This window comes from Cynocephalus volans, chromosome 5 (genome assembly GCF_027409185.1).
Source record: "Cynocephalus volans isolate mCynVol1 chromosome 5, mCynVol1.pri, whole genome shotgun sequence".
Taxonomy (NCBI): domain Eukaryota; kingdom Metazoa; phylum Chordata; class Mammalia; order Dermoptera; family Cynocephalidae; genus Cynocephalus; species Cynocephalus volans.
This window is the reverse complement of record NC_084464.1, coordinates 112,796,697-112,822,693: the sequence shown is the minus strand read 5'-3', so window position 1 is coordinate 112,822,693 and position 25,997 is coordinate 112,796,697. Positions and strand designations below refer to the sequence as shown.

The 25,997-nt window shown below is 35.9% G+C and overlaps 1 protein-coding gene across 4 annotated transcripts in view; it reads left to right on the top strand.

Moving 5' to 3' along the window:
• CDK19 (cyclin dependent kinase 19) overlaps positions 1–25,997 on the top strand; it is a 166,641-nt gene that overhangs the window by 39,629 nt on the left and 101,015 nt on the right. For all 4 annotated transcript variants that reach the window (XM_063097211.1, XM_063097208.1, XM_063097210.1 and 1 more), the window contains one exon: positions 11,931–12,006. In XM_063097211.1, coding sequence (XP_062953281.1) covers positions 11,983–12,006 — 24 coding nt within the window. In that variant the 5' untranslated portion in view covers positions 11,931–11,982. The remainder of the gene's footprint in view (positions 1–11,930; positions 12,007–25,997) is intronic.

Genomic DNA, 25,997 nt, shown 5'->3' with positions numbered 1-25,997 from the left:
AGGGTTTGTGACCCAGAATGTGAATGGGCTTGAGGGGTCTGTGAGCTCCAGACCCAGTCCTAGCCTGACAATTGGCATCACGAACAGGATTAGCCTAGCTCTACAAGCGTGTTGACTGGAAGCCCAGGAAGCTCTTGTCAGTCCCACACTGGCTCCCTTCTCTTGGCAAGTCACTGTAGGCTATTCAGAAGGAGAATATGAAGAATTGAAAATAATTGCTGTAGTGATTAAAGCATAGATTCTGGAGCCAGGCTAGGATCTACAACTTCACTAGCTTTGTGATGTAGAGCAAGTTATTTACCCTGTCTGTTTTCAGAAATTGATTACTATACAGTTAACATTCATTATAGAAAAATCAGAAGGTAAGCATTAAAAAGGAAATAAAATTGTCTCCATTGTTAATATTTTAGTGCATGCATAATGCACTTCTTTTCTTACAGATGAATACATGGTTTTGTAATGTGCCTTTTAAAATGTTAGGAATAATGCAGCATAACTTACGTAACATAATTCTTAATAGCTGCTGGCTGACATTTTGATTTGACTTTATGATTTATGTGCCATGTTGGTTAAAGTTGCAAGTAAAGTCTTCTAAAGGACTTCCCTTGTTTTCTTTCAAGTATATTTCATTGATTGTGGATTATAACATTTCAAATGGTTTGTGTTCTAGCAAGGATACTTAGTACGTTCAGAAAGAGACTCTCATGACAGTAGTTAAGATCAGCTAGGAAAAACATGCAAAAACTACACTTTATCAGAAGAAGTTTCCTCAGTGGCCTAGGTTTGGCAGAACCTTCAATGGTATGGTGAAAAATTTACATTTAAAATTTTAAAGTGTTGACTTTGATATCTTGAGTACTAATTTTCTTTTTTGGGTGTTTGTTTTTCATTGATACTTATGTTTGAGATGATTTCATGAAGACTGAAATTTAAAAGTATACCTAAGGGAGCAGGTTGTTGATCCATTTTTATCTGATCTGATGGTCTAGTTCTATCTGATCTGAGGGTGCTAGATTTGAGAATGACAAAGTATTTATATTTTTCTCCTTCCCTCCAGAAGGAGGTAGTTGCTTTCTGGTGAATTTTTAGAGATGATTACATTTTCATTGAAAATATTGGTGTTTGATTATCACTGTCATTTAAATTTTGTTTTTCAGAATATTTTTTTTTAATCTTTGCAGCATATATTTTTAAAAGAATGTTATCCAGATTTTCTTATTATTGTGAAATATTTTTTAAGTTGATCAAGACTAATAAACAAGTTTATTTCAATGCAACATGTTTAGTACTTACTATTTGCAAGGTAATTGTTAGTTCCTATAGAATATACAGAAATGAGTAAGTCACCTTCCACATTTGGGGATGGGTAAGGAGCATAAGTCAATTCCAAGTAATTACAATAAAATAGAGTATGGTAAGGTCCTTGAGTTTTGAACAAAGTGTTTGCCCTACTAATGATGCTCTTGCAAAACGTCATCAAATGTCAAGTCTGATGAGCTCTTTTCCATTCTTTCGTATTTGACCTTGCTTCTGCATTTAATGCTTTTGCCCACTTACCCTTTAATACTTGTTTCTTTCCTTCTGTATACTACTTTCTTATTGTTTTTCTCTTTAACTCTTCAACTACTGCTTATTAGTTACTTCCCCTCCTCAATTTTTTATGTTAAGAAAAGTTTTGTAAAACCAGAGAAGTTAAACTTTACAACACTGAACACCCATATACCCTCTGCCTACATTCAACCATTATTATCTTTCTATATTTCTATATTATCTCTCCTTCTGTGTATATATATGAATGTTTTTTGTTGTTGAACCAATTGAAACTAAGTTGCAGATGTCATGACATGTCACCCCCAAGTACTTGAACCTACATCTCTTAAGAATAAAGAAATTCTCCTGCATAATCATACCATTTTGATTATTTAAGACAGTTAATAAAAATTTAAAATTAATCACAATATCATAATAATATTATGTAATATCTAGTCCATATTTAAATTCTCCCAGTGTCCTATAAATTTTTATAGCAATTTTTATTTGAACCACAATCCAGTCAATATTTTAATGTGTAGTGTTTAGTAATTATAGTAGTCCCCCCCTTATCCATGGGGGATATGTTTCAAGACCCCCAGTGGATGTCTGAAACTTCAACTGGTACTAAACCCTATATATACCATGTTTTTTCCTATACATACGTATCTATAATAAAGTTTATAAGTTAGGTACAATAAGAGATTAACAACTATAACTCATAATAAAATAGAACAATTAAAAGTGTTAGCATTACTACTCTTGTGCTTTGGTGCCATTATTAAGTTAAATAAGGGTTACTTGACCCACAAGCACTGTAATACCAGTACAGTGGATCTGGTAACCCAGATGGCTACTGAGTGACGGTGGAGCGGGTAGTGATATAGTATGGATATGCTAGATAAAGGGGTTAATCATATCCTAGGTGGGATAGCATGAGATTTCATCATGCTGTTCAGAACAGCATGCAATTTAAAACTTATAAATTGTTTATTTCTGGTATTTTCACTTAATATTTTTGGACCACCATTAACCATGGGTAACTGAAACTATAGAAAGCAAAACTGTGCATGGGGGTGCTACTGTATATGTTTTGAGTCTCTTTTAATTAATCTAGGCTATTCTACATCCCACCTTTTTTATAACTCCCTTTTCTTTTTAAAGGGGCCACACCAATTTTCTTAGAGTATTTCACATTCAGATTTGCCTATTAGCAAGGACTTTTAATTGTTCCCCCTTCTACAGCTTCTTGAAGGGTGGTGTTTACTAGAGGTCTTTCCAACTCCTGTGGCATGAGTGCTATGAATGGGTTATGAGTTCTATTATTAATCCTCTAATAGGTCCTGTTATTAATCTTCTAAGTTCTTTGGCAACTAGTGGGGTTTGGGGTAGTGGAAGCCCATGGGTCCCTTCACTTTTGCTCATGAATACTCCTATCTGTTTACCCTGGTTTTCAGGGTACAACAAATAACATTATGTGGGTACCATTAAGTGAAAGATTCAGGAGGACTGGTCACCATCTTCAGCCCTTTCCTTCTATAATCTTTCCCTTTGTGGTTACCTACATTTACTTATGTGGTTTTAATAGTCACCTGTATAGTAATGTTCTCTTTTCTAAACTCCGCTTCTGTTATTTCCTTTTGTTCATATTCTACTGGCTATCCAGGAGCTACTTCAAAATCAGCATGTCCAAAATGAATTTATTTTCTATTTGCCAGCTGGCTTGTTGTCAGTATTCTTTTATTTTTTCAAATAATCTTCACTGCACTGAGACAACACTGCTAGAAACCTCAGTCATCTTCAGCTCTTTCTCTGGCTGTCTGCCACAGAAGCATGTATGTACAGATGTACTCACATTTGCATACACATTTATTCTTCAAATATTTTTGAGTGCCTACAATATGCCTAAATATATTTGGCCACAATAGATAATTCCATTTCTACAATGCTTCTTGAATCTGTTCCTTTCATTCTTTCTACATTTACTCTAATTTTGGCCCTTATCAGCCCTCCCCAAACTTCTACAATGGTCTCCCTACCTCTGGCTTTAAATCCTCTGATTCATCCTGTACACTATCTGCTTATTGGAACTACCTGTTTGATCATTTGTTTCTCTTGCTGGAAAACCTCTGATGGCTTCCCATTGTACGGGAAAAGTGCCAACTTCTCGACATAACATATAAAACTATGCTATCTGTTTTCTTTGCTCTTTTCATGTGTTACTTCATCTCTTTTGTTCTAGCCATACTTGTCTTCTGCTAATTTCTTAAATATAGCATAGATTTTAATCTTCAGACTTTGTCCATACATTTCTGGTGTCCATAAATCCCTGTCCCCTCTTCTTTGCGTGATGAAATGCTGCTACTCGTCTCTCAAGGTCCACTTGGATGTTCTTTGAAAATTGTTTATCTGATAACCCTCCCTATCTACCCTGCCTACTAGAACCAAACCCTTCTTTCGATTCTTAATCTGATATACTTTGCATGTACATCTGTTATAGCACTTATCAGATTGTATCTCTTCCTTGTATGTCTCCCTGTGTTAAGATTCACAAGGGAAGGGATTGGCTTGTTCTTCCTCCTGTTCCTAGAGCTCAGCACAGTGCTTGGCACAAACCATGTGCTTAGTAAAATATTTTTAAAATAAATGTCTGGCATCACTTGTTATATTACCTTCTGTAGCAAGTAATCTGACTTGAGATTCAAGAATTCTCAAAGTAAGAATGTTTTATGTAAAAAATTTGGTTTACACTAAATATCTGCAGGTACATTTGTTTTATTAAATTCATTTCTTTTTTTTTTTTTTTTAAAGATGACTGGTAAGGGGATCTTAACCCTTGATTTGGTGTTGTCAACACCACGCTCAGCCAGTGAGCGAACCGGCCATCTGTATATGGGATCCGAACCCGGGGCCTTGGTGCCATCAGCACCGCACTCTCCCGAGTGAGCCACGGGCCGGCCCTTATTAAATTCATTTCTAAGCAATAAGAATTGGCCATTTTTTAGAAACAAACATTAAATATTGATGTTATTTAGTAATGTAATTTACCAATGCAAGTTTGAATTTGAGATTTTGGAAGTGCGTTGATAGTTCAGATAGTTGTTGAATAAAAAGTAAAAAGTTTGGGGAAATATTATTAACATATCCTAATTAGTAAGATTTGAAGTGTTAATGAACCACTGATGAAATATATTAATATGCAAATTCAATTTAGTGAATTGTTATTTTTCATTAAAATGAATTAAAACTCTCCAGTAAGGATACAGTCTTATATAAATGTCAACTGAATAAGAACACCTTAAAGAATAAAATTATACAATTAACTGATCAATGAAAGAATTATTCTAATGTTTTGAGACTTTTTTTTGGCCAAACCAATAGAAATTTTTAAAATTTTATTATTTTAGAGCCTTCAAAATAGTAAATGTTTATCTGAATTGGAATTCTGAATGAAGGAAATAGTATAAAATGAAGGTAATTTTTTAGAGAAAAAGATATATATATATTAGTGAATCAGTATTTAAGGGTCTGAATAAAGGCAGTCTTTCTAAGTAATGAAAGCAAAAATATAATCAAACTGTTGTCATATTTCCATTTTGTCAGGGAATCCTGGAGCTGAATAAAGAATATTACTATGTTTTGATGATGTTTAGTGACTGAGTAGCTGAAATATTTGGTAAATGAAGGCATAAGGAGGGTGCTAGTATTATTTGACATTATAAGGTGTATTAGTCCATTTCTGTTGCTTATAACAAAATATGAGGAACTGGGTATTTTATAAAGTGAAATTTATTGCTTACAGTTTTGAAGGCTCCAAAGTCCACAGTGCAGGTAACACATCTTGGTGGTGGTGACAGTGATGCAGGGTATCACCTTGCAAAAATGGCAGAGCAGAGAGAGCAATAGAGAGAGACTCTCTTCTCTCTTCTTTTAGAGCCCTCAAAACCACGCCTCTCTGACCACCATTTCACTAGGGCATGGTCGTACAATCTAATTACCTTTTCAAGGCTCCACCTTTCAATTACTATAATAGGATTTCCTACCCTCTTAACAGTCACAGGGGGGGCCCAGTTTCTAAAACATAAAACTTGGGGGATACAATTCAAGCTTCAGTGAGTTATGAGGGGACATAATTTAATCCGCTACATAAGGGGAATACAAAATAATAACAATACCTTAGTAGATTTTAAGTATTTCTTTTAATATTCAGAATTTTTTTTTTTTTTTTTTTAAAGATGACCAGTAAGGGGATCTTAACCCTTGGCTTGGTGTTGTCAGCACCACGCTCTCCCAAGTGAGCTAACCGGCCATCCCTATATAGGGATCCGAACCCTTGGCCTTGGTGTTATCAGCACCACACTCTCCCAAGTGAGCCATGGGCTGGCCCTATTATTCAGAATTATTTTAAAAGACTACTATTATTCAAACTAAAGAATTTTCTGATATTAAGTGTTTTGGCATTGAACTGTTTATGAATGAAATAGTAAGATGTCTGGGATTTATTTTAAAATAATCAACAAAAGCCAATGCAGTGGAAATAAGATTGGTCATGCATTGATAACTGTGTGATGGCTACATAGAGTATCACTGTCATTTATTCATTTTTGAAAAACTTTATGATTAAAAATTTGAAAATGTTATGGTATTATACAATAAAAGTGTTTCCAAAGAAGAAATTATTACTACTAAGCTCGCTGAATATTTGGCTCATGATAATGAATAATTCAGAATGATACCAATGTAAAACTAAATGATCTTTTTTGGTTTTTGTTATTCCAAATTTTTATTCTATGCAGTTTTCTTTTTATTTTTCTGTGTGATATGGAAGCCTCCTAAACCAGATCATCACATAATAAGGGAAAGGGATACAGCATTCGTTTATTTCAGCATTCTTGTTGAAGAAAAAAATTGTTGGCAAGACTCAGGTGTAATATAGTTTGAAAAATGTATTGATGGTAACACCTACTTATAAAAATTCATAATACTGTACCCTCTTGGATTCCTTATTTCTGATTATTTCATTATTTGAATTCTAGTTGTAAGGTTTGGAAAAACAAAAGACATTCATATAATTGATTGTCTTCTGAAGCATGTGAGAGAAGTGTCTTCAGAAATGGTTCTTTTACCTTTTTTTCCCTCTCCTTTTTTCTTGCAGAAAAGTTCTTTCTTGGGCATCCAAGAGCCATCTTCTTATCTATGTGCTACTTCCTTCAACACAACATTATCACATCTATAGGCTCAAACCTTTCAATCTGAAACTCAACTATGGTAGGTCCTTAGTATATATCTTTAGTACATCTCCTTTATGAACTTCTCAGGTATTTTCATTTGGGGTTGGAGTTTCTACGTAAGAATCATTTATGAGCAGAGGAACCCGCTGAGACCTGATCTGAATCTTGTTCTCAGTGATATCCTTTCCATCAACCAAGCTCAAAACATCAGAATCGTCTTTGATTCATCCCTCTTAATCTTCCTTATTTAGTTGGTTCTGCCAATCATCCTTTAAAATGACTGTCACAGGTGTTTCTTCTTTTCTCTAATCTTGCTGTTATCCCTGTGTTATGAAGAATGTTGGATTTGGAATGGTAAGATCTGGTCTTAGCTCTGCCTGTGGCTGCAGGCCTAGTTGCTTCATCTTTAAAGTGAGGAGATTGCACAGTGTTAAATAAAATTCATTGGAGGCTATTGGTTTTGACTAGGCTCCTGCAGTAAGCCTAACAGACAAACTAATATGGAGTTTAACTATAGTAGCTGATCTTTAGTTAATTGCAGGAGGCTCTGTAACCTGTTAACCAATTAAACTGTAACCAATTAAGCTGTTTCTACAATGCACTTCCATTTCCTATAAATGCTGTCAGATGTGTTGTTGGTTGGAGTTCTCTGAACCTGCTCTGGTTCAGAGGGCTGCCCAATTCACAAATCATTTTTGTTTTGTTTGCTTTGCTCTGATTTTTGTTTTGTTTTTCTTTGCTCAAATAAACTTGTCCATTTGACAACAGGATTGTCTTAATTCCCTTTCAGAGCCAACATTCTATTCTACTAATCCAGGTTCTCACCTTCTCTCACTTACATTGTACTAATCTTCTAATTGTTTTTCATCCTTTAATCTCAGTCCTTTCTAATAAGGTTAATCTTCATGTGTAATTTTCATTGCTTGTAGAATAAAATCTTATGTTTCTAGTACCCTGTTTAGGTAAAATCATTTCTCTGGTTATTGGTGCTATCATTTACACAATCAGATTGTTTCCACAATTAGTGGAAACTTCATTTTCAGAGTCATCCTCTTCACATACAGAATTAAACTGGTTACTAAATTCTGTCAGTTCTGACTCAGAAATGTCTTTTGAATCCATTATTCTCCTCTGTCACTATTCTGTTCTAATCTAGTCTTTCATTTTCTCTTATCTGGACATTTGAAGTGACCTACCAGATATTTGCTCTGCCACCAGTTTTTCTTCGTAGTTACAACAGTTAGCTTTCTGAGTAAAGATCTGCTAATGTACCTTCTCTGTTCTAAAAACCATCGTCTCCACACTGTTTACATATGAAGTACGAGCTTCTTTGTAGGACTCACATGGTTCCTTCCCTTTCATTACATTTCTAATCTCATCTCTTGCTTCTTGTTATCATGCACCCATTTCTACAGCTGTACTACTAGCTGTTTCTTGAATATGCCTCTGTTACTTTTCTCATGTCATACTTCTGCCTGGAATCCTCTTACACCTCATACCTTTTCTGCCTGGGGAACTCTTCCCTTACTGGCATGATTTATGGAGTTATCTTCCTTAAAACTCTGAAAGAATTAGTTGCATTCTCTCTGTGTCTACTGTGCAGGTGGGGAGCATGTCAGAGTTACCTGTTTATATTTTCCTCTCACCCAGAATCCCTTTCCAGGTGGATTGTGAACTCCATGATATCTAGGGAAGTCAGTTTCTAATTTTGTTCATCCTCAGAGTTTGGCACAGGCTTGGGATGCATAATATGAACTCACTAGTTTTTTGTTAATTGATATAAAATAATAAGGCTCCTCTGTTATTAGACAAAAAAAAGATTTTAATCCAATAATTTTCCCTCAGTCTTCCTTGCGCTTGAATTCTCTCATCTTTTCTTAGAAAATTCTTCTAAATTTTTTGTCTCCTTTATGTACTTGGGACCAATGATGGGTGAGGGCTGGTCTGGACACCTGGTAGTATTATTGATAGGAGCCAAAGAGCCTGGACCAGTCTAATTATGACTATAACAATTGGGGTTTTGGCCAAACCATAAATAATTATACCTGTGCATGTAGGCTACAGAATGGCACTTTACTTTCCTGCAGTTGACTAAGGGCTGGTCACCAAGTTAACACATACCATAAATAGGAGAAATGTTTTCATATTAAAAAAATTCTGTATAGCATATAGACATGTTTGTACTACAAGTATATGTATTTATTTAGTAAACTCCTTTATTTTCAATAGGCATTTGCTCTTATACTGTCTAATATACACTAAAATGTAGAAAGCAGTTTCCTTGAGGGGTTTGGAATTGCTATGTCTGTCTTTATGTTATTTAGAAATAAAAGTAATTTAGAAATGAAAGAGTTTTAGATAAGAACTAAGCTGCTTGTAAAAGCCAGGCTATCACAGAAGTATTGGCCAGGCCATGTTCACCTGCTTTTCAGCCTTGTCATATAAAGGAACAAATTGTACTTTTATGATACTTAACAGTACATGCTACTGAAACATCTAACCTGTGGGGTATGAATTGCCACTACCACTTGGAGGAACTCTTGGAGAAGGGCACTCACATGGCATGAGACCAATAAAGCTTCCCTGAGCCATTGAAGTATTTCTGGACATTGTGGTAAAGGGAACATCTTTAACCTTCATCCTGAGGTATTGGCATCTGCCCAAAGATTGGCACTGACATAGTACAGTGCCAGGGAGTCCCATATATTCTCTGGGACCTTGTCACTTCTTCATGTGGTGACTCTCAGAGGTACCACATCATCACCTACCATCTGATGGTTAGTATACAAAAGAAAAATGGTAATGATATATGTACTTCCTTTCATTCTCAATTTAAAGCTGCAATAAATCTTAAAATTGCATATTTTTGAGTATTTTACTAATTTAACAGATAGAAGTTATATTTAAACTTATTAAGTGAATAATTACTGGGTTTGTTCCTTGTTCCTATCCATATAATTCAGAGTAAAAGGCCTGTGCTTCAGTCTATTCTGTTCAAGCTTTCAAATTCCTCTGACAGCCTGGATGTGAAATTCAAAAGCCATTAATGTGATGTGTTAATTTTGCACTTTTTGACTTACTGCAAAAATCTTATAGTTTCCATAGCAACAATAGCCTATCCAGATTGTATAATATTCTTTACAGTATTAAAAATAAAACTATGCAATTACATGAGCTTGTGGAGCACTTCATTTACGGGAACTGGGGACTGAAATATTTTTGCTGGAAAAGAATTATGGTTGCACGTGAAAAATTTATCAGAAAGCTTTTATAATTTTGTTTCAAGAATTTATTATACGTAAATTTTAGTAATAGATACCTGATAGCTAATTTCATTGTTAAATGTATAAAATTTACATTGTAAGCATTGTGACAGAGCATCTCAGGCACATGTGCTCTCACACTTGTACCCACAAATATATTTAAGATAGGGGAGACATTTGGCTTTAATTGTAGTCAGTCACCTGCTGCTTGTGCTTCTTAGTGGCTTCTGAGTGGTCTGAAAAAAAGTCTAGTTTTATGTTTGGAAGGAAACAGAATGAAAAAAAGGGAAAAATGATCACTTTAGCTTTCCCTATTTTTGAATTTTCTATTTAAAACCTGCCTAAGCTATCACTTTGAAAATACTAAAGATTGTTTTAGTAAATGAATATTTTCAGAGTATCGAGTTATTTTGGCTTTTTTTTCTACCTTCCCATTCTAATTTAAAAGGCAATATAATATTAGCAGTAAAGTTATTTAACATAGTTTCCTACATCTTAACTGTTTTTAATTTTTGTATTATCTTCAACATATGCATAGATGTATTTTTCATATAGTATAATTTGTGTATTTCCTCAGTAGCATATGATAAATGTTTTCCATGTTTCTAATGACCCCTGGCCATTATTTTAATAATTGTGTCACAGTCCATCCTGTTGACGTATCTGGTATATTTTCTGTTTATCAAAATGCTGCTTAATTTCTTCCTGAATGCCATGTATTGGAGGAAAAATTGATATAATTTTCAAAATGATTGTGGTAGAAAGTAACCATAACTCAGTTATTGTTCAAAATATAGATGATTGTGAAAATCTTCAAATGGCACATAAAATGATGTTTGAAAATTCACATTATGAATAACCTTTAAACTGCTTTATCTAGTGAATAAGCTGTTACTAGCATTCTGTGCTAATAAACACAGAATGGGGAAAATGAGGAAGAGCTATGTAGGACAGATGTGGTACTACCTTGGCACTGTCATTTGACAAAACTATCATGACATGGTGATTCTTTGCTGAGACTCTAATATCATCAAAGACAAAACTTGGAGGGTATGGATTATGCCCCTGTTATCAGAACAGTCCACAATGTGAACCACAATTATGGCATTCAGCTGTGGCCTTTGTGTGGCCGGTTCTGGTGTTAGTACCCTGAGGATACTTACTGTGTTGCACTAGCCACTCATCTGTTAACATTATTATTGTTACATGATGTATCACCATTATTGAACTGCTGTCTTCTCTTGGTTGAGCACTCTGGAAACTATTGGAGTACCCCAGAATTCCTAATTCTGTGTTCATTGTTTGGAAAATCCACTGTAACTGCTGGGTTTCTCCTACAATTCCTGAAAATGAGATGTTGGTAGCTAGAGTTCTGAAGTCTTTTAAAGAGTTTTGGTTGAGGTCTTGGGGCTTTTGAATATCCTCTCTTCTAGGTGAGAACCAGGTATTGCAGTGGGTTCTTCCGCTTATAAATGCATCTTATACTATGAAAGTACTTTAAATGAATATGGGAGTTTTTATGTCTGTCGGTTATTTTTGTAGTGAGTGTTTATAACAGAATGCTTTTATATACTCCAGGTAATTAAGACTAGAGTGAATTATCTTGCAATATGTTAGAGTTTATATTTATACTTGTTTACTCTTTGAAACTAGTACTGTTTAGTTTCCTGTTCTGCTTTGATTTTTTTTGTGTTTTGGTTCTGTCTGGTGTTTTCATTGTGACATGAATTTTTTTTTGGTATTTCATATTTTTGTAGCTGAAATATTATCAAAAATAATAAGCAGTGCATGGTATAGTAAGAATGTTTACATATCACTGAGAAACTAAGTGTATTTCCACTGTTTTTGTAGTTTGAATCTGAAAGTAATTTGGAAAAATAAAAAATTTTTTTTTGTTCATGTGCAGAAAAGATGAAAAGGAATATGCATTGAAGCAAATTGAAGGCACAGGAATATCCATGTCGGCTTGTAGAGAGATTGCAGTAAGTGGATATAAATACAGTTATTTATTTTATTATTAATATTGGGCAGTGATTTATTTTTATATAGAAGAGTTTCATTAATGTGTACAATGCATGATGATTTTACAGATGTTAATTAGTTTTAGGATATTTTATGTAAGATGAGAAAATCTGCATGAACTTTTTAATTACTTGAAAGTCATCTTTGAACAGTCTCTTAATGATATTTAGGATTTGTAATCTTAGAAGTACTGAACTAGATGATCGTTTAGTCAATTAAAATTATGACGAAATATAGTTAATTATTTTAATTAATAATGTCATTATGTCTATTATCCTGTACTTTTAGGACTGATAAATGTCTTTATAGAGAAAGGGGCCATACTGTTAAATCTTATTCATTTTAAATACTTTTTCTGAAATATGTAATTTAGTGATAGATTTTACTTGTAGCCAGAAAGATAAGACTATCATAATAATAGGATAATTAATCCTTTAGAGAAAAATAGTTTCCTTTTTTTTTGTTTGTTTTTATGTGACATTCTGGTGCATTTAAGAAATGATTGTCCGTAAGAATACTTAACATTTACTGAGTGTTTACCAGGTACGAGGCTTACTAAGTGCTCTCAAGTATTAATTCATTTAATTTTCACAACAATCCTGTGAAATAAGTACTTTTAATATCCCCATTTTACGGATCAGAAAACAGAGGCAAAACCATAATTGTGGCTTATAAGGCTTATATAATCTTATTTTAGTTCTTCCATAAATATTGCTAATTAGGACTTTATCATGATATCACATCTATTAGGAATTTCTGTCTCTAAATTGTTAAATATTTGTTGAAATAATTGTTAAATAATTTATTGTCCACTAGTGATTTCTGTCTCTGATTTAGTAACTATTACATATATTGCCCACAGTTCCATGTTTCTGCTTTACTCACATGGAAACACTCCTGCATCACTTAGTCATAAGAAAAAGTGTAACACAAAAGTCAATCATTATTACACAGTGATCCCCTTACCAGCCAGCTGCCAAACAAACAAAATCCAAACGACATAAAAAGTGTGATGCAAAGAACATATCCAGCAGGAAATCTGTAGACCTGTATGTCTTCTGTCTGCCTTAGTGGCCAAGTTACTGATGAGTCCTAGTTTTCTTATCTATGAAATAAGGCAACTGTAAGGTCCCTTCTAGTCATGAATTCTTTGACTCCAGAATGGAAGCTTATCCCTGGACTCTGCACACTTTGAAAGGCAGGGACCTTGTCTTTTTGTCCCTAGTTCCTAGCATAGTACCTGGCACATAATAAATGCCCCATAAATGTTTTTTGAATAAATAAATGAATGAACAGAACAAAAAAATTCTACTAGTTGTCCGTGATTCTGAGTTTGCTTTAGAATATAAATTTGTCATTGACAGTTTTCAATTTGATAGCTATCCATTAATTATAAGGTGGTGTTTGTAATGCCCTACCAGAATAAGCATTTGAAAAGTGATTTTTAGCTCCTTAAAATTCTTATACATTATATATCAACCAATATATCTGTTTTGCTATGTTAGAGTACCATAATTTAGAATAGCATTTTTCGGCCTTACCTTCCATACGTTAATTGAGTAAGCAGCTGAAATTTAAGGTATTGATTAACAGGAAATGAAAACCCAACTGTAGATGTCCTTTTTGAAACAGATTTCTATGTACTGAGGAATCCGTGGGTGTGTCTGTTGTTATGTAAATTTGGAGTGTGATGGAGAAGCTTAACTCTTAAAGTCATTCACAGCCTTCATATTTTTATTGAACATTTGCCTTATATAACTTTAGAAAGTGTGCAGAGTTTCTGGATTGAATAACACTTTATCACTACCCTAACTACTTGGCCCTAATGTGATAGGGATTTTGATACAAGTTTCTCCTGGATATTATTACACAGTGGCTATGCACACACATCTTATACATTAAATCCACTAACATAGTTTTATAATTATTGTTTTATGCATTTTGTCCTTTAAAGCATATAGAAGAAAAGAATTACAAACAACAATGCATTTATGCTGTCTTTTCTATTTACCTATGTTATTTTATTACCTTTACTGGTGCTCTTTATTTTTTTTGTGTGGATTTGAGTTACTGTCAACAGTCCTTTCATTTTAGCTGAAAGTGTTCCATTACTATTTTGTGTAGAGAAGGTGTACTAATAAGGGATTTTCTTGGTTTTTGTACCTGGGAATGTTTTGATTTCTTCTCTCTTCTATCCTTACCCAGCTCTCCTTCATTTTTGCAGCACAGTTTTGCTGGATATAGAATTCGTGGTTGACAGTGTTTTTCTTTCACACTTTGAAAATGTCATCCCACTGCCTTCTGGCCTCCATGGTTTCTTATGAGAAATCAACTTAATCTTGAGAATCCATTGTACATGAGGTTTTTTTTTTTTTTTTTCTTTCTGATTTTGTCTTTGGCTTTGACAGTTTGACTATGATGTGTATAGGTGTGGATCTCTTTCCTACTCGAATTTTGTTGAGCTTTTTAGATGTGTGGATTAATGTTATTTTTAAATCAAATTTGGGAAGTTTTCAGCCATCATTTCTTCATATATTCATTCTGTTCCTTTCTTTCTCTCTTTTCCTCCTGGGACTCCCATTATGCATATATTTATAGGCTTGATGGTGTCCCACAGGTCTCTCCCTGAGGCTATGTTCATTTTTCCTCATTCTTTTTTTCTTTTTGTTGCTCAGACTGGATACTCTGAGTTGCTTTTATCTTCATGTTTGCTGATTCTTTCTTCTGCCAGCTCAAATATGCTTTTGAGCCCTTCTAGTGAAATTTACATTTTGATTATTGTTTCTTTAATTTTGCTGGTTGTGTGGTTTAAGGCCAGAGAGTATAAGGGATTTGAGAGTCAGAGAAGTTGAATGATAGATTTGGGAGAATGGAGACAACATCATAAATTAAAGAGTAGATAGAGTTTGTTCTTTGTCTTCTTCCTTCTATATACCACAATATTATCTAATTCGTAGTATTTTATGGTTCATATAGGCACACATAGGCAAGAGGCTTTTGATATGGAAGCTATTAGGAAGGAACATTTCACTTATTACTCGAAAATGGTGGGACTGTGACTGTAGCAGAACTTCTGAAGGCAGGGATGGATGTTGGGAAAAGAAGTCAAAGAACTTGTTGCTAAGGAATGAACTTGGAAGAATGTGTACAGAAAGGGAAGAAGTTTAAGAACTAAAATGTGTCATTACCTCGTCTCATTAAAAAAAAAGTCATATAGCATTTTAATTTCATCTGAACCTTATTGATCAAAGGTGAATTATAACCATATACCTATGTACAGTGCTTTACAGTTTACAATATACCATAACAAGGAGTAATTCTGGATGATGAACATATCAGGAGCAGGTAAACATCAGCATTTTTGGTCTGAGGTTACAGGGAAGTTCTAATGTAAAGTCTATTAGTATTGTAGCCTGTGTGATTGTAAGGTTGCTAGGTTGGAAATATGGTAAATACCATTAATTCATATACCATTAATTTGTTTCATGATTATGAAATTAAAATATGCTTATTATAAAATTCTCAATATAGAAAAAGGATGGTAAAAGCATCTGTTATGCCATAACTCCAAAATAATCATTTTTAATATTTTGTGTATATTCTTCTAGAGTTTTTTCTTTGCAAAATTACAGAGAATTTTTTTCTCATGAGAATACAGTCTTAATTTTTTACAAAATATAATTTGATCAGGAGTAATACCAAGGTAAATTTCTACTATAAAAATAAGTTGGTGGAATATTTGTTACTCATTCTAGGTTCTGTGGGATATAAAAAGATTATAAGATGTAAATCATGAGTACTCTTACAAAAAACTGAGATGTTCCCAAAGGAAGTGAAAAGAGGCTGAAAGGAAAATTAGTGAAGGGAAGTAGATTGAAGGATTGAGGTGTCTTAGTCTGTTTGGGCTGCTATAACAAAATAAATTGAATGGCTTTTAAACACCTATTTCTGACAGTTCTGGAAGCTGGGAAGTCCAATATCAAGGCACTGACAGATTCAGTGTCTGGTAGACATTCACTTCATGGTTCATAGATGGACAGCCATTTTCTCCCTGTGTCTTCATATGTTGGAAAGGACAAGGGATCATCTCTTTGGGGTCTCTTTTATTTGTTTGTTTTAATTTTTATTGAATCATTGATTATACATATTGAAAATTGATTATACATATTTTTGGAGTTCAACATTGAGATATGTTGATCAAATCAATACTACTAGCATATATATTGTTACAAATTGTAATTATTCTTTATGCCCCTTGTCCAGTCGCTCCCCATTCCCCTTTCACTCCCCCCTCCAATCACCCTAGATTCCTTCTCTCTTTCTGAAAGAATAATGGTTACTCTGTTGATTTGCTGCCCAAATGATCTGTCCAATGCTGAGAGGTGTGATCAGGTCCCCCAATACTATCGTAGAGCAGATGTCTCTTCCGTCACTATGAAATGAGCTCTGTGGAGACAGACATCCTCCTCCTTTCTTTATCTCTGCTGGTGACTCTCCTTGTGTCAACTCACTCCAGTGGCTGGCGGACCATCTGTGTGGTGGTTGTGGCATCTAGCTGCCTTTGCGGCAGCCATGGTTGTTGGGGTGGCTGTGGTGGTTCACCCACATGGAGGAGATGTTTTTGGTTTGCTCCATGGTGCTGGCAGTGTGCCTGGTTGTGGAGAGTATCCAATTCCCGGTTCCATGCCCCAGGTCCCCGAGTGGGTCCTGAGGCGCTGGCACGGTGTGCCTGGTTGTGGGAGGGGAGGTCTGGTCCCCTTCTCCATGCCCCGGATCCCCAGGCAGGCCCCAAGGCATTGGAGAGGTGTGCCTGGTTGTGGGAGGGGGGGGGGTTCTGGTCCCCTTCTCCATACCCCAGGTCCCTGAGCGGGCCCCAAGGTGCTGGTGCGGTGTGCCTGGTTGTGGGGGGTGAGGGGGTCTAGTCCCCGGCTCCATACCCTGGCTCCCTGTGCAGGCCCCAAGGCACTGGTATGGTGTGCCTGGTTGTGGAAGGGGGCCTGGTCCCCTTCTCCATTCCCCAGGTCTGTGCAGGACCTGAGGCGCTGGCGAGGTGTGCCTGGTTGTGGGAGGAGGGGACCAGTCCCTTTCTCCATGCCCCAGTTCCCAGGGCAGGCCCTGAGGCACTGGCATGGTGTGCCTGGTTGTGGGAGGGGAGTCTGGTCCCCTTCTCCATACCTCGGGTCCCTGAGTGGGCCCTGAGGTGCTGGTGCAGTGTGCCCGGTTGTGGGAGGTGGGTCCGGTCCCCTTCTCCATGCCCCGGGTCCCAACGTGGGCCCTGAGGTGCTGGCATGGTGTGCCTGGTTGTGGGAGGGGGGTCCAGTCCCCTTCTCCATGCCCTGGGTCCCAACGCAGGCCCTGAGGTGCTGGCGAGGTGTGCCTGGTTGTGTGGGGGGGTCTGGTCCCCTTCTCCATTCCCCAGGTCCCTGAGCAGGACCTGAGGCGCTGGCGAGGTGTGCCTGGTTGTGGAAGGGGGGTCCAGTCCCCTTCTTTATTCTTCAGGTCCCTGGGCAGGACCTGAGGTGCTGGCGAGGTGTGCCTGGTTGTGTGGGGGGGTCTGGTCCCCTTCTCCATTCCCCAGGTCCCTGAGCAGGACCTGAGGCGCTGGCGAGGTGTGCCTGGTTGTGGAAGGGGGGTCCAGTCCCCTTCTTTATTCTTCAGGTCCCTGGGCAGGACCTGAGGTGCTGGCGAGGTGTGCCTGGTTGTGGGAGAGGGGTCCAGTCTCCTTCTCCATTCCCTGGGTCCCAGGGAAGGCCCCGAGGCACTGGTGAGGTGTGCCTGGTTGTGGGAGGGGGGTCCAGTCCTCTTCTCCATACCCTAGATTCCCCGGATGTGCCCTAGGGCGCTGGCGTGGGGTGCCTTGGAGTCTCTTTTATTAAGGGAACAAATCCCATTCCTAATCATCTCCGAGAGGCCCCACTTCCTAGTATCACCTTGGATGTTAGGATTTCAACATACGAAATTGGGGGGGGGACATAAACATTGAGTTCATTGCAGAAGGTAAGAGAAATAGAGAAAACCTGGTTTCTTATCAGACTGTTGTCTCTCTCAGTCTTGGTCTGCATTGCTGAAAAGCCCCACTCCCTTGTTAACCTCTGCTCAGTTCTTTCCCAGTGTATGTATCCACCAGCATTCCAGCACTGATGCTCCCATGGTGAGAGATAGGATCGGCGGTATGGACTGTCACCTGTAGTTCTTCTACATAGTGCTCAGCAGGCAGGGTGAAGTGGAGTGGCAGGTAAAGAACTTGCTACTATTTTTTTTCCTCTGTTGCCACCATGATAGAGTAGCATGCTGCTATGCAGTGGAATGCTTGCAACTTTTCTCCTGCTTTTTTAGATTTATGAAAAGGAATTAATAGAATGTGTTTGTTGAGGGTTCCTCTGCGAAAAACTTTAAAATGTCTGTGAGCAAGGCTCTAATTCTCATTATTTATTCCTATCAACCTTAAAACTGTTTTGTTAAATTTCATGTATTGAAAGTTGAGAATTATCTGTTCAGTCTCAAAATTATTTAATTACATCGTCTTAATTTTTTTTATAGTACATTGGGTGTATGTTTCTCCTTTAATGTGTCCAACTTTGTGAAAGTAGAGATTTGTTGAAATAGATGTATAATTCAGGTATTTTACCCTTTCCATGAAAAGGACAAAATCGAACTGTAGTATTAAGATTTTTTTGAAAACCACTAAAAGTAGAAAAGGTTTTCTTTTTTTAGTAGACTTTTAACATGATGTCCTGTAATGATTACTTTCATTAAAAGTTTGGCATGGTATTTTAATGAGACGAGAACTAAAATTATATATGAAATTGCCTTTGAGCAAGATTTGTTCTTTGGTGTGATCCTTATGTTCTTAAAAACAAATAAAAATTTTACTTAGGGGATTGAAAACTCAGCATAGGTGTTTCCTTATTAAAATGTGGTTTGTTTTCTTTTTCTTGTACTATATGGTGATAGTTAATATTTTTCTCAAGTTTATAATATACTTAGCTTCTTTGGCAAAATAAATAATTATAATTTGACTCTTAATTAAAAATGAAATCTTGTAAGAATTTGAAGGTGAAGTTTGCTACTTTATGAAGATTTTGGGAAACTGATACAATGTCAGTGCATAAGCATTTTTCTTTTTGATTGGTAAGGGTATTGTAACTCTTGGCTCCTTGGCTCAGCATTGCCACACTCAGCCAGTGAGAGCACCGGCCATCTCTATATAGGATACAAACCCATGGCCTCAACACTACCAGCACCACACTCTCCCAAGTGGGAAATCCCGAGTGAGCCATGGGTCCGGCTTGCGTTTTTCATCTTCTTTGAAGAGCTAAAAAAGGTATAAGGCGCTAGCCAGCAAATAGAATTTCCAGTCCTGTGGTGTATACAAGAATATTAATTAAGTCATGAGTCTTCTCTTGCAAGTTATTAGTATGTGTGTGTTGGTGTGTGTGTGTATATACCTTTTGGAGTATATTTCAAGCTAGTTTATGTTTCCTATTAGAAGACTAATTGATAAGTCTTTATGTTGTCAGAAGGTCATTTGAACACCTTTTGTTGCCAGTAGTAAACAAGAGGCAGGTCATATAGGTTTCCGGGGTTTTGTATAAAGGTGACAAAACTGAGAATGAGCAGTTTGAAAAGAGATTTTGGCTTTGCTCAACATTTTCTTGTGTGTGTATGAGTGTGTTATGGTGAGGGAAGATGGGATGGTGTGTTAACACGAGTCATAGATGAAGCCACAAATTTCCCCACTTCCCCAAATCTAGTGGAGTAGACTAGTTGGCTGTTAGTAGTGCCTTTAGTCACCTGTGTTTGCTGCAACCCTTTTCCTTCTGTGAGGAATTGGTGGGTTATGATTAAGAGTTGGCTTTCTGCTGTATCAATATCCCTTGATCCGTGGAATTATTTCAGTTCTCCTAAAAATATAAAAATTATCAACTTCATATTACTGCTGTAAGCAATTAGATTTAATTGGCTATTAATTCCCTTTTTTTAGTGTTGTTCATTTTTCTCTTGAATAATATTGAAACAAAATTGTGCTAGTGGTATTAAATGCAGAGTAAAGGACTGAAAATAAATCTGATTCTGATATATGAAGGGCTTAGCTCAGAGCCTGAATATAAATGTGCAGTAACTGGTGGTGGTGGTGGCTGTTGTCATTGTTATTGGTTATAACTTTTTCCTATCCTATTTAAAATTTAATCAAAGAAAATATGATTTTTAGCTGAAATTGTTTCCACTGTGGTCAAAGTAAATTATTTTTAGGACTATGCTTTTGATTTTAAAATGTGTTCTTACAGAAGATACTAATCTATAAAACTTTATTTAGCCTTGGTAATTCTAGTTTAAAATAAGAGATTGAAGTGGGAAAACAATTTTTTAAAAAGTATGCCTTTGGTTTTAGATTGTAAGGTAGGAAAGAAATTGGACTTTGGATTCAGATAGACTTGGGGTTTTATCTGTACTCCACCATTACTCCTTTATATCTTGGGCAAGTTTCTGTTGGTACCAGAACCCATTTTCTAGGTAGGTATAGAGATTAAGATTTTAAAGGGGAATTAATTGGGTTTATGTTGATTTGTTTGTAGGGCTGGCATTGCCAAGGAAGCAGGCCATGCAGCAGTTCACAAGTTGCCCAGATTCTCAGAAGCTCTGACCCTCTCTTTCTTTGCTAATGTTCCAGGTCATTCTTAGCCTCTAACCAGAATATCATGAAGTGTTTCAACAAGGCACTATTTTCCAAATATGTTCTAGAGTCTTACAGATTCTTAGGAGGAAGGGGTTCCTTGTGAGAGCAGAGAGTCTAACCCTTGCATATATTTTAGCTGTATATACCATAACTAAGCTCTTGAGTTATAATATGGATAATTTCTACTTTTATTTCTAGTTTGTCCTTCAGACTACTTATTCTGGCTTAGGAATTAAATGTCTTTCTCAATCTGTACAATCTTTTTTTTCTTTTTTGACTTAATAAAAATTATTAATCCCGTAAACCAACTATCAATATAATTTATCTAATTTCTGTCAATGTTAGTTTCTTCATCTCTAAAGTGGGATGAATAGTAGTAACCGACAGAATTGTAGTAAGGATAAATTAAAGTATGTAAACCTTTTGGCATCAGTTCTCAATGAAGGTTAGCTTTTCCTCTTTCTCCTAATTTGACTTTGTTTGTGTGATGGAAAGGTAAGTTGTGGGTGGCCTTAGCTTAAATCAATAATAAACAGAGATCTAGTAAACACTTCTTTAAAAAATTCAGTTACTTTGTTGTTGTCTTTAAGAGCTAAGTTATATTTAAAATATCCTATAGCAGCAGGTACATTTGTCCCCTCCTTCAAATATATCTATAAATTAAGATACTGATTACTGGTTTTTGTAACATAGTGTTACTTCCTGAGAGAATACAGAGCAATATTTTTAGGAAGATGGAAATCTTTTTAAGTCAGTTTTGAAATGTGAAATGCCTTTTCCCTTAGGAAACATTGATATATATGATGCCTAGATTACCAGTCTACCCCACCAAAACCTATTTATCCCAGGTAACTGTTATGGTACTCTAGTACTATAGTACTTATTACATTGTTTCTACTTATAACATTGTTTCTATGAGGAAAAGCTTTTAAAATTAAAATCTTATAATGCCAGGTTATATCTTGCCTTGTCATAATTTTATAAATGGTAATAGTTTTTTTTTTTGTTTTTTTTTAAAAGATGACCAGTAAGGGGATCTTAACCCTTGACTTGGTGTTGTCAGCACCACTCTCTCCCAAGTGAGCCAACCGGCCATCCCTATATAGGGATCCGAACCTGTCACCTTGGTGTTATCAGCACCACACGCTCCCAAGTGAGCTATGGACTGGCTCTAATGGTAACAGTTTTATAAATAGTTTTATAAATGGTGACAGGCTCTTCAGGTCCAGGCTGGTGGTCCGAGGCATTAGAAACTAGAATAGGAATTGGGGGAAATTGTCAGGAGTTTTATGGCAACCAGAGTGCGAGTAGAAATTGTTTTATCCAAGCAGTGAGGATTCAGATCTAGGACTTTGCCTGGAAGAAAAAGAGGAGGGAGGGGATAATGAGAGAGCTGAGGCAGGCTAGGGGACCTGGGAGGCAGCTGGTGGGGTTTCAGGTATAATCAAGAAATGAGGAATGAAAGCACTTGGCTAGTCAGTAGCTATCTTAAGTGGAATGAGCTAGTGAACAGGGCAATCTAAAGTGATATGGTTCATAAAGCTGGAAAAGCCTATAATTAGGGTTTTGATACAATAACATATTATAACAGAGAATTGAGCACAACTGGGATAAAGGAGTTTAGTTACTCAAGTACCAGTGGATTATCATAATGACATAGTCTCATGTATTCTATCACTTTGGCCTGATGTCTCTTGTTCTGGTAACATAGCTGTTCATGTTGCTTTATATAGACCTTTGACTTAAACAAACAAACCCCCCAAATCAGAATAGTGCAAAGTCGAGATGAAGTAGATTTTTAACAAATACCAACTGTTTTAGTCAGTTTTGTGTTGCTATTAACAGAATTGCCTGAGACTGAGTAATTTATAAAGAAGAGAGGTTTATTTGGCTTACGATTCTGGGACAGCTGCATCTGGCATAGGCCTCAGGCTGCTTCTACTCATGGCGGAAAGTGGCAGGCAGCCAGCAGGTATAAGCAGATCACATGGCAACAGGAAGCAAGAGAGAGAGAGAGAGAGAGGAGGTGCCAGGGTCCTTTAAACAATCAGGTCTCATGGGAACTAATAGAGCGAGAACTCACTCACTACCCGTCTTCCCCCAGGGAGAGCATTAATCCATTCATGTGGGATCCGCCCCCATGACTCAATCAGTTTCCAACACTGCCGCATTGGAGATCAAATTTCCACATGAGTTTTGGAGGGGACAACACATCCAAACTCCATCACCAACTAGAGTTAATAGACTGCATTTCTAAAGGATGAGAATTATTGTTCAAAACCAGATAGTCCTATATAATGGGCAGTATATAATGGGAATGAGATAAACTGATAAAACAAAAATGTCAGTTTTATAAGCTTGTCATATTGAGCAACTCTGGTAATTTCAAAGTTTGACTGGACTATTTTTCTTAGAAGAATGTCTCATTAATTGGAAATTCTATAGTTTGTAGATTTTAGTGATGGTATTATAAACTATAGCATTCAAATAGTTGAAAGTAAATTAGCATTTGAAACAAAATGACTACCAAAGGATTAACATTTGCTCAATATAATGCTTGGTATTCTTGAGAGTAAAATAATATAAAAAGAAAAGATATTCAGAAATCTTATTTGCAGAGAAGTAACTGAGGTTTGGGTACAAGCTGTTTTGTCCCTTTTTCCCTGTAAGTAAATTCTAACTAAAAAAAGAAAACTTTTTTGGAGGAGTGAGGTGGTCTCCCTTCCTGGTAAGTTTATCACCACCTTATATTTAAATAATCTGATGAATAAGTCTAAATTTATTTGTGGTTTTGGTCTTTGGATGTTGATGGCATGGTGTTCATTTTAATTGATTCCTCCTCAGAATTCTTAAGATTAGGTATTTCAATGGAAGAATAGGCTGAAGAGTTAAACAGGAATTTTTTAAAAAGTGGAAACATTAATGGCCATCAAACAAAAAAGATGCTCAATCGTATTAATAATCAGGGAAATATTAAATAAAGCCAGAATAATTTATGCTTTTTTTTTAAACTCACCATATTGGTAACAACACCAAATATTGCAGTGATATAGAATACTGGAGCTGTCATGTAGTGCTAGTAGAATTGTCAATTATTATATTACAGTACTGTGGATAACAATTTGTTTACCTAATAAAGTTAAGATACACATACCCTGTTACTAGCTAACGTCACTCCTATATTTAGATGCCGTGGCAGTGCTTCTCAACCACAATTGACCTAATTTCCTCTTTTATAATAATTATTCTTTAGTCTCCTTTACTATCCTAAGATGAAATTCATAGATGATACAACCTATTGATATGCATACTTTAAAAATCATTATAATTCAGTACTTTATTATAAAGAAAAAATAAAAGGAAAGTAATTTGTAGTGAAATAACATATTTAAATATACAAAAATCAAGCCTCTTAACTATAGTATTTAAATACTAATCAAGTCATAGATGCATAGCTAACTGTGGAGTATGTAATTGAGTTAAAGCTCAGTGTGCTGTTTTGGGTAGTGTTGACTTGCCCTTGTTTTTTTGTGTTGTGATAAATCTACATTGTGGTATATGTGAGCTGATTAATTTGTGGACTTCATAATTCAACTGAACATTCTGGAAATAAGTTCTAATTGTGCCCCAAATTCTTTTTTTTTTTTTTGCCCCAAATTCTTGCCTTGAATTCAAAGCACAAGTGTGAAGCTTATTACTATGCTGCTATTTTTATCCCATCAGTTTTTCATTTCACTTCTTTTTCTCTTATTGCTTATCCTTTTTGTTGTTTCTCTTCTCATTTCTTCCTTGTGTCTTATTTATTTTCTGCATTTTTCCCCCTCCATTTGCCAAGAGTAGGTCTGTTTCGTGACTGTAGCTGTCTGTGATTCCTCAAAGACTGTTTGTACCTGTTTATCTGTTTTTCTTCTTATGTGGGACTGTCTTCCTATCTGTTTTGCTATGCATGATATGTAGGTTCATTCTGAGAATCTTCCCAAAAGGCATAGAGAAATTATTTATTAAGTAAATGATTGCTCAATTAAGTTATTAATTAATAATTTTGAAAGCTTTAGTTTTCCTCTGAAATAAATTAATAATCCAGAGTGGGTTTTACAGAATTGAGATTTCCATTTTGGGGGTTTTGGGGGTCTTATATTAGCATTTTAAGAATATTTTTGGTATAGATGCATTCTGCCTTCATAAAATTTAGCTCAGAGATTGTGTCTGGTATATTCAGTCTTGAATCCTTGGAATCTGTGTAGTACAGTACTTGGAATAAAGTGGGCTCTTAATTAATTGTTGAATAAATGCAACAGTTTATTTGAAATTATTATTTTAACAATATTTAATAACATTATAAGGCTGTGATGTTTGTTCTGATAAAGTTTTTTAGTACTAGAAGATCTTAAACTTTCTGCTTAGGCACATTCTTATTTCAAATATAAAATTAAATTTTGTGGACTATTTGTTTTTATTATATACATAAATGAATTGTTAAATAACAGCTGGTACTAATCTAGGAGAAATTATTAAAATCTTTTGAGTTTACTTAGTAGTGTTTCTTTGTTAATTACCTTTCAGAGCTATCATTTCTTCCCTACATCCTGACTGTCTACATGTTATGGGATAGGTAATTATGTGTTACACTTCTTTTCATTGTGTAACGGATATGAAGAGAAGAATTACATGAATACTCAAGCACTATGTATGCATAGAGGCCTGGACGGACTGCACTTCAGTAATTTCTCCATTAGAAGGAGCAAAACTGAATGTGGCAGCCCCCTCCAAAGTTAGCCTCTCTCTTTTATTGTAAAGACAAGGAAGTTTTACAAGAAAATTCAGTTGATTTAACCATTACAAAGACACAAGGATATCGTCAGAATTATGGCTAACAAGTGGAAAGCTAGTAGCATCACTGAAATAAGTAAAGTGACGTTCCCTAATGCAGTTTGCAAAAGGTTAAGTCGATCCACCAACAAAAGCTTGATCTTAGCAAACACTGTTTTTCCCTACAGCAATTTCCCAGTATCTTTACATATCAATCAGTAACTTGTCTGTCCTTGAGCCAGCAACCTTGCTATGTTACTCTTCTTTATCTTGCAACAGAGACTTTAGCCTGGGGAAAGTTTCCTATCTTTTGCAAGGTTAACATTTCTATATGTAATCCCAAAAGGTTAAGCTAAACCTGAGACTACAGGGCTTTGGAGGCCCTGTGAAATAATTTTGCTTTATAAATGTAAGTATACTCTTCAATTATGGGCTTATTTGTGCCCATGATTAGGTTCGTGAAAT